Source organism: Hipposideros armiger, unplaced genomic scaffold (assembly GCF_001890085.2).
Source record: "Hipposideros armiger isolate ML-2016 unplaced genomic scaffold, ASM189008v1 scaffold_611, whole genome shotgun sequence".
NCBI lineage: Eukaryota > Metazoa > Chordata > Mammalia > Chiroptera > Hipposideridae > Hipposideros > Hipposideros armiger.
The window spans coordinates 786323-804112 of record NW_017731961.1 but is presented as its reverse complement, the minus strand read 5'-3'; the positions used below and the strand labels follow the sequence as shown (position 1 = coordinate 804112).

General features: G+C 39.0%; 1 protein-coding gene across 9 annotated transcripts in view; it reads left to right on the top strand.

The window, feature by feature from the left end:
- Positions 1–17790, top strand: part of RUNX1T1 (RUNX1 partner transcriptional co-repressor 1) — a 169052-nt gene that overhangs the window by 86039 nt on the left and 65223 nt on the right. For 8 of the 9 annotated variants that reach the window (XM_019624982.1, XM_019624979.1, XM_019624977.1 and 5 more), the window contains 2 exons: positions 10120–10257; positions 12297–12538. In XM_019624982.1, the coding sequence (XP_019480527.1) occupies positions 10120–10257; positions 12297–12538 (380 nt within the window). Of the gene's footprint in view, positions 1–8459; positions 8487–10119; positions 10258–12296; positions 12539–17790 lie in introns of those variants that run through there. The other variant, XM_019624985.1, reaches the window with a different exon arrangement.

Genomic DNA, 17790 nt, shown 5'->3' with positions numbered 1-17790 from the left:
TCACTGGCCCTCATATGTGGGATCCGAACCGGGGCCCTCTGGCGTCCCAAGCCAGTTCTTAACCATCGCGCCACTCGGCCGGCCTGACCCAAACATTTTTGAAGTCATTTTTCTAGAAATAGTAATAAATTAATATGAACTTGCCTCATTCTTTTGCCCAAATCTTAACCCAAGTTCATGTTTTTTAAGGCGTGAAGTTATGCTTCAGGCTGTCATCTCTGATTGTGGACCAGCTGCTGACCTAGCTGCTGACTGGCTCCTTCCAGGACTAAGCCCTTGGCTTTGTTCTCATTAGCGTAGTTACCTCATGTTCACTAATTACCTAGACTGAGCATGTCCTATTCTCCTGCTTCCTCAGTGCTCACTTATCTTAGTCATTGGGTTTCAAACTTTTATTTTTCCTACCTCTTTAACTATCAAATGAAATTGTATGCAGAAGCCCAATCTAGTGAAAGATCTAAATGGGATTGGAAGGGATTCAGGATGAGGCCAAAGGCATTTACACCCCCTTATCCCCACCCTTTCAGGGTACATTGTCATCTTCATGGACTCCTGCCATGGAGTCATCATTTCTAGTACAGTATAGCATTTCAGAGCCATTTATGTATGGTGTCCTTTTATGATGACGGAAACGTTCTGTAACTGAGCTTTCTGATACTGTAGCCATCAGCTACAACTCTGTACCCATGCAGCCATAGCTGTTGAGCACTTGAATGTGGCTAGTGTGACTGAGGAATATGAATTTAAGTTTAATTAATTAAAATGTGAATGTTCACATGTGGCTAGTACAGTAGTATTGGAAGGTGCAGTTCTAGTATAATGCTAACTCTAGATTTAACATTTACTGAATTTGCTTTATTTTAGTTTTCCAGATCATGTATAAAATAACATTAGTTTCAGATGATAATAAACTCTCAGAAGGCCTGGAATAAGTTCTGGCTTATAACCTTGGACAAATTATTCAACCTCTCTGGGCTTCAGTTTTTTTATATAAGATGGGAAAAGTAGTACCTTTTCATAGTGAGATTTAAAATGAGATAAAGCATGCAGAGCATTTGATACAGTGCTTAATGATTGATTTTAGGTGATTTATCCTGTTTATTTTTTGGGGGATTGGGGGATGGGAACAGCGCTGGGGAAATGAGGAAGGGGAAATGAGGAATAGACAAGTTGCTCTCCTTTTGTTCTTCAGTCTAGTTGTGGAGGACGTTGCTTCACTGGCCCAAGTTGGCACCATCATTGCGCTCTTCCCTGGTGAGGCAGATCAGTCACCGGCTTCTGGACGGCTGCTCACTGCGGCTGCTGTCTGCTCACGCTGGCTGCTGGCCACTCACGCTGGCTGCTGGCTACACACGGTAGCCCATGGCAACCCACTGCAGCAGGGGCTGCAGTCTACGCCATCGCTGGCGACTCACAGCAGCCCAGTTCCAGGTTGAGCTATTGTTCAGCATCTTAGCTGTAGAGGGCAGGGTCACAGGCCCTCATATGTGGGATCCGAACTGGGGCCCTCTGGCATCCCAAGCCAGTTCTTAACCATCTCGCCACTCGGCCGGCCCTATCCTGTTTCTTTCGGTATGTTTTTGAGTGTAAAAATAAAACATGGTCATTGTAGAACATTTACATAAAAGAGAAAAATAACAAGAATAAACTACAAAAATAACCTGTAATGCCACCATCCGTAGACAAGTAACAAAAAAATTTTATGTGGAAGAAATTGTGTGTTTTGGTTCATATGCTTTTCTCTTTGTTTTGAATGTGCATATTTATGACTACTCTGATACTATTGTAAAAAAGGGTGCTTTAAGTCATATGTGTATAAATTGCCTTATAAAGCTCTTTTTCCTAATATTATAAAAGGTCTTAGGAAATACATTTTGATTACTGAAAGGTATTTTAAAACTGATGAAATCTATAATTTACTAGTGTTTTTCTAGATTTATCTTTGGGTACTTAATGTTTTCAGAATGTAGAAATTATTTTTAGGGTTTTTTTAGGATGATAGTAAAAAGATATAGTAGATGATTTTATCTTAAGTTAAAATCTGTCATGTTTCTTAAAGTTCTAGAGTCTCAAAGTTGTGACCATAGACATGATTTATGACATTATAGTAATATCTATTTATTTAAAATACTAAATTTATTAAGCACCTTCTATGTGTCAGGCACTGGGAAAAGTTCTGGGAATATAAAAACAAATAAGATGTCACCATTGCCCTTACGTAAATTATGATCTAGTGGAGGGGCTGACCTTCATTCTAAATACAGCGTGATCAGTGCTGTAAGAGGGATCTCAACAGTGTAACAGGGGAATATGGGACAGTCTGGGCCAGCTGGGGATGGAAGGGTTGTCAGCAAAAGATTTCTGGCTGAAGTGTTACCTGAATGGAGTTTTAAAGGAATGATGGACTTAACCAGGCATTTGTTGGGTAAAGAGTATTCTAGGGAAAGGATGCAATGTGGTGGAACCGGAGAGTGACCCAGGGGCATTTGGAGAGCTACAGTAGTTCAGTATGGAGTTCAGAGGTGGAGATGGCAGTGGATGGGAGAAATGAAGATGGGTCTGGAGCAGTTGCAGGAGCCAGATGGGTCACGAAAGTCTTTCTCTGCTCTATTAAGGCACCAGGACTGTATGCTTAACATTATAAAAGGTCTTTGAGGATTACTAAGAGGAAAGGGGTAAGATCTCTGGTGGCATCTTTGACATATGTAGTAAAATGACTAGATGTGATTTTGAGATGGATAGAGAAAAATGGTACTGGACAGTGAGTCATTTAATGGGTTGGTGAATAGGCCAGGTGAGAAATGATAGATGATGAGGGTTTGAATTTAAGCTGTTGAAATGAGTAGACCTCTGGATGTTTGGGTCTAGAACTTGGAAAGGATGTTAGATCTTGAGTTATAGGTAAAGTCATCCACATAATAATGACCATGGTGTGACTATCACAACACAAATAAAGTCACTAAGGAAAAAATGTAGAATAAAAATTTAGGGACTGGCCAAGTGGCTTAGTTGGTTAAGAGCACGAGCTCTGAGCAACACGGTCGCCCATTCGATTCCCACATGGGCCAGTGAGCTGTGCCCAAGCTGAACTGCCAACAGGATGGCTCAGCTGGTGAGAGCACATGCTCCTAACAGCAATGTTGCTAGTTCGACTCCTGCATGGGATGGTGGGCTATGCCCACCCACAATTAAGATTGAACATGACACCTTGAGCTGAGCTGCCCTGAGCTGCTGCTGGCCGGCCAGATGGCTCAGTGGTTAGAGCGTGCGGTCTTAGCAACAAGGTTTCCGGTTGGACTCCTCAATGGGATGGTGGGCTGCGCCCCCTGCAACTAAGATTGAATACGGCACCTTGAGCTGAGCAGCCATGAGCTGCCCACAGACAGCTGGATGGTGACTGGACTTGGAGCTGAGCTAGCTGGGCCCTCCACAACTAAGATTGAAGGACAACAACTTCGCTGTTCCCTTTCCTCAATTCCCCAATAAAATCTTTAAAAAAAAAAATTTAGAGAGGAATTATCAAGGAATGTTGGGGGGAAATACCTGTAGTTATCACAGGTGGAGAAAGGTGAACCATTAAGAGAGATGAGAAGTAGAAGTCAGAGAGGCCTGAGAAAAATGAGAGTGTTTGAATGATGGAATCCTGAGGATAGTAATGTTTCAAGAAGGAAGAAGTGGTAAACGATATCGGATGCTACAAACACGCCAGATAAAGGCCGCAAGTGTTTTTGGATTAATAATAAAGAGACAAGAAGAATTTCAGTGGGAATTACATTCCCATGATGCTACATTTAAGGGTTATTTTAGTCTGGATTCTTTGGTTTCAAGTGAAAAGTCAACTCAAACTAGGTTTTAGGCAAAGGAGGGATTGATTAGGATCTGTATATGGTTTGGAAGATACAAATCGTAGGAATTTTAGAAATGCAAGTAGCTCCTAGGATCCAGTAGAATGAGAAACAGTTCTGTCAGGATAATGTCTTGCCATTTTTCTTCTTTGTTTCTTTCTGCCTATTGGTTGCCTTCTTTTTCACTACAGACGTGCTTGCTAGACTGGAGGAGGATAATAGACAGTCCAGTCTTATACCCCTGGAGTAGGATTGTTTTCTTTCTTCAATTCTGAAGATAAAAATCTGGGGAATGGCTGAGATCACTCATCTTAGACTAGATGTTGTGCATGGGTCAGTCACCAAGGTTCTGAAAGAGCATGGTGACTCCCAAGATATTCATGAGATTAGAGGGTATGGCAGGTCCTAGTATGGGAGGGAAACTCTTTAGGCAGTCTCATAGGTGTCTACTACAAGTATGTGTAAGATGGAATGGGAAATGAGGAAGCAGAGAAAGTGAATGTAGATTACTCTTTCGAGAACCTGGACTATGAAAGTGAGGCTTTTGATAACTAAACAGGGACAATTGGACATTGGTAGGGTTATTCTATAAGTAAATCGTTGATGATGATTTAGTAATGAGGATTGGAAATGTATTTGAAAGTAAGAGATGCATGTTAATTTTAAATTTATTGGAAAAAAAATCTATGTAAACATATACTTGTGAACATAGTAATTTATGTGACCAGAGAAAGTCTGGTTGTAATCACCAATTTCAAAACAATTTTATTTATGGTCACTTTATTGTCAGATATATGTTGTCTGGCTAGTCTTCTTTATGTTTGAGATGATCATAAACCACACCGGCAGAAAGAAACCAGAGAATATTAGTTTTTGCAAAAGATACTTGAGGTCATGTAATCCAAGATGCTTAATTTTATGGATAAGAAAACTAGACTCCAAAGAAATGAAATGAAGGAATCATTTATAGATGCAAAAGACCCTATTAGAAGAAGAGGGACTATTTCCTTCCTGGGTTTCTGTTTAGAAAGTGAGGAAGTTTTCTCTGGAACCTCTTCCATAGACTTCCTTTCATGACCCATTGTCCAGAATTAGAGCCCAGCACTCACCTCTGAAACCTGTTGCTGACAAGGGGAACTTATGTAATAACCTGATTAATGTAATAAACAAAGAGAATCTGACCCCCCAAAATTGTGTACCTTAACAAGATCAGGGCTCTCCAGCAAGGAAGAGAGGAGAAGGGCTATTGAGTAGGAACTCAACAGTGTCAGTGCATAACTAAGCTACAGAGCTTATATTTTATTCTATATTTTATTCTGGAGACAATGGGACACTCTGAAAGGTTTTAAATCAGAGGATAGATATGATCAGATTTGTGTTTCAGCAATAACAATCTTCATAAAATACCTATAAGACATGAGGTAACAACAGGCCATTCTTACACTTGCTTAAAACCATGTAATAAATTAGTTGCAGAGTTGAACTGAATTTCAGGTCTCCAGTATTTTCCCACATTACCTACATTCCATTCTCTCATTATATACTTATACGCTATTGATGACTGTGTGTCTTTTGCCATGAAATTATGGTTGATGTCACTAAATTGACTATGATACAGTGAATGAATTTGTAAAAGTTAGGAATGTAACTATCCTTATGATTATATTTATTTTTAAATGTCTTCTTAAGGAGGCATTTTTTAAAAATGCCATCAAGTTGCTTAAAATTTTCATTGATTGGTGTGTTTGGGTGTATAATACACATTCACATACACATATGTAACTATCGTACAGATAGGCTGTGATAAATGATAAAAGAGAGGCAGAGGAAGCATGATGTGGTTGGTGCCTGGGGCACTGGGGAAAGCTATAAGAGGATGTGGTAGTGAAGAATGTACATGATGAGACAGGTCCTTTTAGATGAAGGGAACAACAGCACACAAAGAAAGGCAGGAAATACCAAGCTTCCCTATATAGATACAGCATAGACTGGGGAAAGACATTGGAAATAAAGCTGTGAATGGATCATGGAGAGGAAGACACAAGAGAATGGAGCTCACTTGTGTTGGTGCACGATATGACTATTCACTGAGTTAGGATCCTGATAAGGTAGCAAGGATTGTATCCCCACTCTTTTCGTGAGGGACTGAGGCTCAGGATAACTACCTTGTCTAAGGGCTCAGTACTAATTGTTGAGAGAATCTACATTTGAAACCAAAAAAATCTCCTATTATGCCAAATACCCTTTCACTGTATAATTTCATTGTGTTTAAAATGTTAGTATTTGACTTTTATTCTCATGCATTGTCAAAGGGTTCTGAGTAGGAATGAACATTACCATACGTGGTCATCAGGGAAATGAGATGGTAGCACAATGGAAGCTGGATGACCACCATTCTAGTCTTCAACAATCTCCTGTAACATCTGACACCCAGACTTTGGAGCCACTAAATGACTCTCTTGTCAGAGCTATATTTGCCATATTTAACAGAGAAATAAAAATAAAATTCTGTACCCAGTTTTGTTCCTCCCTAACTGCCTTCTCCTTTTCACTAGTAGTATCTCCATCCCACTTGGGCTTAATCCTCTTCAGTGCGTACCTTCTAGCTTCCTTACCTAACTAACTCTTATTCAAATAAGACTAATTCTTGGCTAACTACTAATTGACCCAGAAGCTCCTCAATCCATACCCCTCTGAGACATAGATATTTCTTCCATTATAATTGACATGATCAACTCTGATAGAAGACTTACAATACTTTTTGTCTTTTTACACTAATCAGATCTAGAATGTTATGTAAACAATGAAAATGTAGACTGCCTAGTCTTCATATCTTACAAACATGTCTGGAACTATTTCAACCAACTAAAAGTAAAATAAGTGCCATGGCAGATTATACCATACCTTTTTTTTACTTAAAAAGAAAAAGAAAGAAAAGGAAATGGAAAACATGCCACTTCTAGAAGGCCCTGACGCTGAATTGGATATTGAAATGGCATCAATAATGTATCTATAACTGTCACACTTTCTTCTATCCATCAGCCTTCTTTGATACATATGTGTTGGATATTTGCCATATGAGTTGAAATGTCACCACATACGGAATATCTTGTTCAGAAGTGGTGTGAATCATTAAGGTAGAGGTAAAGGCATTCCTTTTAGTTATACATACCTTCCTGTCGAATAGGAATTGTTTTTCTTTGTTTTATCATTTTGTGTCAATCTTTTAATAAGTATCAGCATTCTCCTACAGCAACTAAAAATGGAAATTATGTACAAGGACAGTATAATTTTCATGAACTTAAAAATTACATAAAGAGTATTATTATTTAATATTGGTTTTACTATATCCTCTAATTTGAAATGGAGAGAAATGCTCTGTGGTTAAATCAACTCTCCTGTTGTTTGCTATAAAATTTTCAAGAATATATATTTCAAAAAAATATTTTAATAATTCAGAACAAATGCAACAGAACTCAGCATACTTGAAACACATTTTCTGAATTTATTTGAAATCTTTCTACTCCAGAGACTTTGTGTGTGTGTAAGGGCTAGACTTGGCTGGTTATTTCACTGTCTATCTCCATCCTGGATTGATTGTACTGAACCGCACAGAATGAGTTACATATGGTCCCACTTTGTCTAAGTTTGTAAGATCTCTGGGTTGGAACTCCATTTGATCAGAGTAAAGCTAACCGTCTCAGAAATTTGGCTAATGTCAAAATCCTAAATATCTATATTTATTCCGGTTAGAATGTATATATTCCTGTTAGAAGTTGTGGTGGTTTGCTATGCATTGGCTCAACTGTTATTGTTCCTAAAATATAGATGACATTTCAAGAATTTAAAACCATTTATCTAATAATAATAACAATTATTATTATTATTAATTATTTTCTTCCGGATAGGAATTATGTTACAAATGCAGACCAAGACATATTCAAATGTTTTCAAGTGAAAACTATGATGTATCAAAAATCTTTCTAAAATTGGACAGATGAAGACAGAAATACAAAGATTATCTGAAGTTTGAAAAGGAAACCTATTGTCAGCTTTATACTTTATTCCTTTTTTCTTAGTGTAGGCTATTTTTAAAAAATAAAGAAAAATAGGTTTAAGATATATGGTTTCAAGTTCAGGTATTGCTCAAGAACTACATCAAGGTAAGTAAGGTGAGGGCTGTGTCCTCTGGAGCTCAGCTTTTTAAGCTCCTGTGGTAAAGGAAGCCGTCCAGGGTAAATTTCTCTCCCTTCAGGCTATTTTTTCCCTCTTTTGGTCTTTCCTCCCTTTCTTCTCTTTTCCTTCTGCTACTTTATTTATTTTTTCATTATTCCCACTTCTCCACCCCCCTCCTGCTCTTCCTTTTCTCTGTCTGTGCAACCACGTGCTTCAATCTGTATATCTGGATTGGCTTCTCTAACAGTTTCTTGTGAGTGTTAGCAGAATGAAAACAGATGGACCAGCAGTTCTCACTGTTATCTCCCAGCCGACTCTGGCAAGCTTCCCTTTATCCCTCCTTCCTTGGCATGACAGAAATATTTGCCTTTATTTAGGGAGGCTTGTATTTGCTGCTGTACCTCTTCCCTCAGCTGCAACATAAGCGGAAAGCTATTTAGTCCCTTGTTGCTGAGGTTGGTTGAGGTGAGTAGACTGTGCAATGAATTTAACTGTTGAAGAAGTGGTTTTAAACCTACCTAACTTCTGTATTTTAGAATAAGTGATTTACTGATACTGATTTTTAATGATCTGGTTTTTAAATGATCTGGAATAGCAATATGAAGACAATTTTTAGCAATAAGATAAAGGTCGAAATGTCCTCCACTTGTGTCTTTACCATCATCTTACTCAAAACACTTATTCACTACAGGGACATTCATTGTTGTTCAACTACCAGTTAGAGATTAACAAATAGAGACCCTGATACTGTTAACTAGATCATCTTTCAAAATGCTCTTATTAGAATGATGATAATTTTCATTCTTTTGTTACAACTTCCCTAATATGGTATCCACATTCTTTCATCTTATAAATGCTGTATTCTATTACAATCCAAGTCTTATGAAACTGCTTTGAATAAAGGTGAGGTGGATTTGGAATTATCATAGTAGTACTTTTGGCTTTTCATTTTCTTTTAATAATGGACTTTCAAGTAATTTTGAATAATGAACTCTGTACCTATATGGTTATTATAATGTTTTAAAAGATCAATTCTTTATTAATAGTCTGTTACTTTATTTTTCAAAAAGTCCAAGTGTAAAATACCTGTGTCTAAGGCTGCAAGAGGCACCTCAGACATGTTTGGGGTGTGTGTATGTGTGTACGTATGCACATGTGTACGTGAGTATAGAAAATTGGATCTAAGTAATGAACAAAAACTATTTTTTAACTGGAGACTTGATAAAGAGATTAGATTGATAAAAAAAGTTGAAAATTTCAAAGGAAAAGTATACTTAGTAGAGAACAGTGCTGAAATGCAAATGTTCATTATTGGGTAATAAGGAAATTTCTCCACATCTATCACCTTACTCATGAAAAATATAAGGAGGGTTTTTACTTCTTTTTAGGTCTCAGTTGGTACTTTTCCATTCTTACTTTGCCTGAAATTATTAATTGAAATATTAGTCTCATGTGTTTAAAGCGGTTGGTCCTAAACTCACAAATTCTAAGTAAATAATAGCTTAACGTCATTGTGTGACATACGGCATTTACAAAGCGGTGATTTTTCAAACATGGCACACAAAAAAATTAAAGTGAAAGGTATGTTCTGGAAACATAACCTGCTTCATCTAACAGGCCAGAAAACTAAGCATGGACAGAGAATGATGGCAGGTGTTACAAAAACCACCAAACGGTGTCTCTTAACGGTATCTTACCTGCATAACAGAGCTTCAGATTTGTGTTATTTCTGAGCTGTCTGAGGGGTTTGTTAGCATCTTACTTCCTAATCTATTTTTTACCTCTTGTTCATGTTGGCTTCAGCTTTGAGTGAAGTTGTGCTCTTGCATGTAACACTACCAAGGTAACATCTGCCCAAGCCAGAAATAACAATAGGATGTAAAATAACCCAGTTACAAATAAGGTCCTGCCATCTGTGCTACACCTTCTTAAATAGGGTTTGGATGATAAAGTCCTGATTTAAACTTTAGTAGATAAGCCTTTTTTATCGATAGAAGATGTTAGATTTCTTCTGTTTACTTTTAAAATAGATGAACCCCACTTAAAAAACTGAGGTGCTTAAGGAGGAAAGTAACATGTTCATGGTGGCATCTTCCAGATCGGACTGAGAAGCACTCCACGATGCCAGACTCACCTGTGGATGTGAAGACTCCATCTAGGCTGACTCCTCCTACGATGCCACCTCCCCCAACCACTCAAGGAGCCCCGAGAACTAGTTCATTCACACCGACAACATGTGAGTAGGCATTTCTGTCTTTCCTGTTTTTGTTTTGAAATTCAAATTAATTTTTTTTGCAAACAAAAATTAAGGGAAAAGAAGATCCAGCATTATGCAGAAATGAAGCAAAATAATAATAATGATTTGTTTGCCAGTGAGTTGTTATTGAGCACAGATGGGTCTGTCCTCTCTTAGGTATAATTTGTATGACTACCGATACCCGCTTCCCTTGTGATTGCTTCAAAGTTGTAGTTTGTTATGATGTCAGCGAATGAAGAACACGACATTTGATCCTAACTCCAGTTGTTACCACTATAACTTCTAATTAGACTTATGTGGATCTCTTTATTTTAGTTCATTTTGACTTGGAACATGTTAATGTGCTGTAATTATTTCTAGGTTACTTCTGATCTTCTAATACTTCTATTATTTCCAAATCATGTTAAAATGTAACATTTTTAAGTTAAAATGATAAAAATCTAATGTCTGGACACAAAATAAGACTTTATACAACAGTTGCATAGAAAACTTTCTGAAATGAGGAGCATCATTATTGTCTTTAACCTTTTATAAAACCTTTACTCCATTCCATCTTGGCTCAGGCCTTGTGTTCTGAATCAATGGAGTATATTGCTTTCCGTGTCATCCAAGAAAAGGACAGAATACTCTGACAGAATAGCAACTTTCTTTCCTGTATGTTCTAGTAAGGATAGCAGATAGCTTTGTTTTCATCAATCTCAAAGTCCTGGTTAAAACTGTCATCAAAGATTTATGAAACAAATAGCATTATGCTATTTGTTGCAAATAAGACAATTTATAGACCATGTGCCATGGAATCTATATGAATAAAAAATAACAGACAAAAATAGATTCATGGGATTAAAAGAGATTGACAAAATACACATCCCAGACTGCTTGTCCAGTGTCGCACTGCCATTTAAAAGACAGTTCCAAACGTGTAAGGAGCAGGAGGCTGCAACAGTGCCAAGTTGTAACCCTGTCATCGTGTATTTTTTTGTTGTTACCCAAAGTCACAGTGATAGGCATATGACTCCTATGAGAGGCCCTAGTGAGCTGTAATTTCTTGACAGGATGCTTTCGTACTCATTTAGGACAAGAGACCATTTATTACTATCCTGAAACTTTAAGAATAATAGAGCACTTAAAATATCTTCAAACTATTGTTGGAGATAGTTTATCAAAATTATATTTAGAAATGAATTTGGTAAATTTCAATTTGTTAAATTAATTAATTTAACATTATAAAATCAACATTTTCTTTAGTGAAAAATGTGCAAATTTTTCTAGCCTATTTCTTATGGATTATCATTTTGATTTTCACATAAATTTTATTGGAAATGAATTTACTGAATTACCACTAACCATTCTATTATTTGGGTAAATGTACCCTTTCAATTTCTTGAAATAGCTCCTTGATAATTACCATATCCATTTTGGCTTCTTACATGAAATTTGCATTTCCCCTAAAGAAGTGGTTAAGAAATGTGAGGAAGAGAAAATAGCCTTCTAATTGGGTGGTATAAGGTTAACACTTGAAAGTCCAATTTCTATAAACACAGCTGTCAGTTGTGTGTACAAAACATGATTAAAAATGTTCAGTGATAAATTTAGTCTCCACCAAATGTACACTTTCTCTAGAGTAGCAGTTTAGAAAGAAATAGTCCTGTTATACTGATGTAAGCCGGTGACAAAAGGCTGACATCCAAACACTATTTGTTCTATGTTTGAAACATTTCAGGTGGTTGGCATATGTGCACATGGGAGGCAGGGCTGTCTCTGTGTTACAGCCATCTCCATTTATAATCAGCTTCTGTGAAGAATGCACCCATGCAGTGTGAGGAGTAGACCCATTTAATTATAGAGTACCTGAGCCTGTGGTAATCCTGTGAAGCCAAAGAAAGCATTTTACAAAAAAGCCCCAACAGTTTTTAAATTACAAAATCTACCAGATTTAAAGGGAAGGAAACTTGGTTGTAATTTCCATGTGGATTTCTCTGTAAGTTTATTTTTTCTTTCTAATTTTGTGATCTTGACAGTAACTAATGGCACAAGCCATTCACCCACAGCCTTGAATGGTGCCCCCTCGCCGCCCAATGGCTTTAGCAATGGGCCTTCCTCTTCTTCCTCTTCTTCTCTGGCTAATCAACAGCTGCCCCCAGCCTGTGGCGCCAGGCAACTCAGTAAGCTGAAACGATTCCTTACTACCCTGCAGCAGTTTGGCAATGACATTTCACCAGAGATAGGAGAAAGAGTCCGCACCCTCGTACTAGGACTGGTGGTAAGTAAACAGAAATCAGCCCAATTTTCTGGGGTAAGGGAGTGTGTATGGGGGAGATTCAAAATATAGACTCCTCACAGCTATTTTGTTCCAGTAGTTTCTACCCCTGGGGATTGCGGCAAGTCTGATAATTCTATAGTAACAAGGCTTTTAAGTCTGTATTTTGTATTGACTCCTACCATGGTTTCTTTTGCTATTTGACTAATAAAGATATGGTTATACAAATGTATTGTTATCTTGGCCATAAATGTGTATAAAATTTAATAAGGGTATTCTCCTGGTATGGCTAGTGCCTTTCAACAACTGATGTCAGAGAGTGGGCCCTTCTCGGCGCAGAGTCCAAGTCCTTGGCAACTAGAGCAAAGAATTGAACGAAGTGCCGGAGTAAAGTACTGAAAAAGTAGTTTATACGAAGAGATAGTACATTTCAAAGAAGTAGAAGTGGGCCCGAGCAGTAGAGAATGGCTCAAGGGCCCATTATTAGAAGAGAAATGACATTCCAAAGAGTTTGAAGCGGGCCACGTGCAAAGGCGAGGCTCAAAAGGCTCAAAAAAGGGAGGAAAGGGTTCAAAAAGGGGGAAGGCCTCCAAAAAGGGCGGACTTCCCAGAACTTGAAGTTTTTATCCCTTCTCTAGAATGGGCTGTTCCCCTAAGAGCATGGGACCACTTGATTGGTACCTGTGATTGACAACAGGTACTGTGCAGGTGCAAGTGACTGGTCAGATCTAGTTGGGTATTTTGTGCCCTTTTGTTTTCCCACAGGAGTAGGTAATTACCAAAGGGGCAATTTTGGGTGGAGAGGGGATGTCCCCTTGGCGGTCGCACTCTGTGGGATGTGCAGGAATGCAGAGACCCAATGCCTGCCTCTAACTGCCTGCCTTGTTTTCCCCTTGAGAGACGTGACCCCCATAAAATCTCTATGGGAAATTGAGGGACAGGCGATCTCTTCTTCTGTATCTGCTTCCTGCTGGGCAGGGGCGTAAACTTGTCCCTTCCTACTGGGGGATTCACGGAACTCTCACCCTATCTGATCTCAGATGAGAGGAAGGGGTCTCGAGATCCACCTGGAAGACCATGTTGGCATCTTTGGTTGTGACTGGCAATCTTGCTGGGGTATCCTCTGTGTCCCCAAGGTCCCTGAATGAGGAAAAATAGATTTTAATTAATAAATCTGTTAGCTCTCATGAAGCTTATGGCCATTCAGCCTGTCACTCAGGTGGTGTCAGTTGTCTGGGCCCAGAATGGGTTTGGCATTTAGCTTACTGGCCTGGAGGATATTAGTAAGTTACAGGCTTTCAAGTAGCTATCTGAAGCAGGGGTAGGAGACTTCTATTGTTTAGGATTCAGAAACTGATTTACAAAGCAATCAAGAAGCAGGGGGATAAGGAGAATTCTAGGATGCAGGCTAGGAGCAATCTTTAGCCTAGGATTCACAGACTGATGAGAAGAGCCAGGAGCTAAGCAACTAAAAAACTAGGGAGCAGACTTAACATTTCCATAGGAAAGAAAACTTAAGTTTGGGGGGGGGGTAACACAACCACAGAAAGTTTTTGTTATGTTAATTATTCAGTTAATCTAATTGGGTGCTCATTTTAACTTAGTTGCCTTGGGGGATTTTTATTATCAGCCTAGATGAACAACAATTTATAACAAGTAACACATTCTTTTATGTGTTTTCATTTTTAAGACTAATAGTATTTTTTAAATTTTTTATTGTGGTAAATATATAGAAAATAAAATTTACCATTTTAACTGTTTCTCAGTGGCATTAAATATATCCACGTGGTTGAGTAACCATCACCACCATCCACCTCCAGAACTTTCTTATCACGCCAAACTGAAACTGTACCCATAAAACAAAAACACCCCAGGGCTGGACAAGTGGCGCGATGGTTAAGAACTGGCTTGGGACGCCAGAGGGCCCCAGTTCGGATCCCACATATGAGGGCCAGTGACACTGCCCTCCACAGCTAAGATGCTGAACAACAGCTCAACCTGGAGCTGGGCTGCCGTGAGTCACCGGCAATGGCGTAGGCTACAGCCCCTGTGGCAGTGGGTTGCCATGAGCTACGGTGTGTAGCCAGCAGCCAGCGTGAGCAGCCAGCAGCTGCAGTGAGCGGCCGTCCAGAAGCCGCTGACTGCTCTGCCTCACCCAGGAAGAGCGCAATGATGATGCCAATTTGGGCCAGTGAAGCAACGTCCTCCACAACTAGATTGAAGAACAAAAGGACAGCAACTTGTCTGTTCCCCTTCCCCCAATTCCCCAGCGCTGTTCCTATCCCCCCAATTTCCCAATTTAAAAAAATATCTTAAAAAAAATAAACAAACAAAAACACCCCAATCTTCTCTTCCCTCAACCCCTGGTAACCACTAATTGATTTTTGAAAAAAAAAAGAAACAAAACAAAACAATTTTTTGTTATAGGTAGAATTACTTAAATGATTACTTTAAGAATGGAAGTGTTGATTTGGGCACATTATAGTACATTCTATACATCGTCACACAGAAAATCAGAACATACATCATTTTTTAGCATCCTAAATCACTTTTACATTTACTGTGATTTCCTATATAAGTAGAGGATTGTCATATAGGAAGGTGGTTTTCCCATAGCAAACTGAGTCCTGGAGAAGCTATGAGTCACATATTCAATCCTTTTATCATCTGGGCTTATGGTGGAACAGATTCAGATGATAGGCAACAGTTTCCTTTTTCTTGAAATAAATCATTTATTTTTATTACATGGATTTATCATGGGCAAAGACATACCAGTTCTGTTTTGCCAAAGAAATCCCAGTATTAGAAGTCTGGGTGAGAGTCTAGTGTAGGAGACATGCATGCTTTAAATCACAGTATCTCACATTGACAGAAATTTTGCAATTCAGTTTTTAAACATTGCCTCTCTCTCCTATGCACTTAAGAACAAAAAGCTTTCACGTTTGCTACAATCCATCAGCTTCACCTTGTACTCCTCCAGTACAGGAAGGTGATTTTAACAGAAGAATTTTAGCATACTGCAGATACTTTTGTCATTCACTTATCTTTTCCTTTTTACTCATTCTTGAGTTTTGCATAATAGGCTTTTCAATACCTAAGTAAGTTAGACCAAAGAACCACAAAGTAAATCCAAAATAGTAATTGTATCAAGAAAATGGTGAATGTGTTGTTAGTAGTAAAAAATGTTTTTTTGATAACTGCTTTATAAATTTGATATGTTCTTTAACAGTGGTTTCCATAACTTCAAATATAGAAAAATTTAGTAGCTTTCAGTAGATTTTCCCATGTATCAGGTGGCATAACTTTGATAGCAATACTTTTTTTTTTTTTTAAAGATTTTATTGGGGAATTGGGGGAGGAGAAAAGACAAGTTGCTGTCTTTTTGCTCTTCAGGCTAGTTGTGGAGGACGTTGCTTCACTGGCCCATGTTGGTATTATCATTGCGCTCTTCCCGGGTGAGGCAGTCGGTCACCGGCCACTGGACTGCTGCTCACAGTGGTTCACAGCAGCTCACAGCAGCTCTCGCCAGCTGCCTGATGCTCACGCTGGCTGCCGGCGACTCCCGGTTACTCACGACAGCCCAGTGCAGCAGGAGCTGCAGCCTACACCATCGCCGGCCACTCACGGCAGCCCAGTTCCAGGTCGAAATGTTGTTCACAATCTCAGCTATAGAGGGCGCAGCGTCACTGGTCCATGTGGGAACCGAACCGGCGGCCCTGCTGCTCAGAGCTTGCGCTCCCAAGCCAACTCTTAACCAACCGTGCCACGCGGCCAGCCCAGAAATACGTTTTTTGTTTGTTTGTTTGTTTGTTTGTTTGTTTGTTTTAAGATTTTATTGGGGAATTGGGGGAGGGGAACAGCACTGGGGAATCGGGGTAAGGGGAACAGACAAGTTGCTATCCTTTTGTTCTTCAGTCTAGTTGTGGAGGACCTCACTTCACTGGCCCAAGTTGGTATTATCATTGTGCTCTTCCTGGGCAAGGCAGATCAGTTGCCAACCTCTGGATGGCTGCTCACTGCGGTTCTTGGCAGCTCACACTGGCTGCCGACCACTCCCACTGGCTGCTGGACACACAGTAGCTTATGGCAGTCCACTGCAGCAAAGGCTGCAGCTTACGCCATCGCCGGCGACCCATGGCAGCCAGGCTCCACGTCGAGCCACCGTTCACCATCCTAGCTGTAGAGGGCAGTGTCACTGGCCCCTGATCCGAACAGGGGCCCTGCTGCTCAGAGCTGGAATCCCAAGCCAGCTCTTAACCAATGTGCCACTCTGCTGGCCCAGCAATACTTTTTTAAAATGTATTTATTTATCTACAAACCTTATGGAGGTTAAGTTAGAAGATATTAGTTAATAGTGCTTTGCACCTAATAGGCAGGCAGTGAACATTTGTTAAACGAGTGAATGAGTAGATAACAGATTTTGTTTTGAGCATTGACTGCAAGCTTTTACACATGTCTTTTTATTTAAATCTTCAGACCACCCTTTAATTTAAGGTAATGATTTTTATACACATTTTATATATGGGGAAGCTGAGGTTTAGAGAAGTAAAATATATAAGACCTCCGAACTGGTAGTGACAGACCTGTGAACTCAGGCAGTAAATCATAATGAATCTCATTATGTTGTTATTTTGACAGAGTTAAAACCAATATGGCTTTAGAAAATGAGCCATAGAAACAAATATGAAAGATTAAAAAATAAAAGGGCTCACTAACCTCTATTGTTACAGATAGTTTATTCTAGTTTCATGTTAAGATGGTTTGAATTTGGGAGTATAAAAAGCTTAGAACTTGGTGCCTCTCATCCATACTTTATTTTAAAAAGAAAAGAAACTGCATAAAAAGTGTGTGGAACAATATTCTGGGTGTTAAGTCACAAATACCACAATTTTGTCAGGCATGAGGATAATTGAAGGGTTGAAGTTGAGACTGAAGTTTCCAGTTGTGATTCTGCTGAGGGACTAAGGAAAATAAACCATAATATAGTTAATTCACTCAACACTTTTATAATAGGTCAGTTGTGTGTTAAGTAGATACTTTATCAGTATACAAGGTGTGATAAAAAACTACGATGAATGTTTAAATTTTAAAAAATTTATTATAGTGAAAGACACATTGCCATCAATCTCCCCCAAAAGACTCCCTTGCTTTGAACACACTTATTCCATCATTCTTGCCACTTTCTGAAGCAGTTCTGGAAGTCCTCTTTCATGAGTGTCTTTAGTTGCTCTGTCATGGCTGCCTCGATGTCCTGA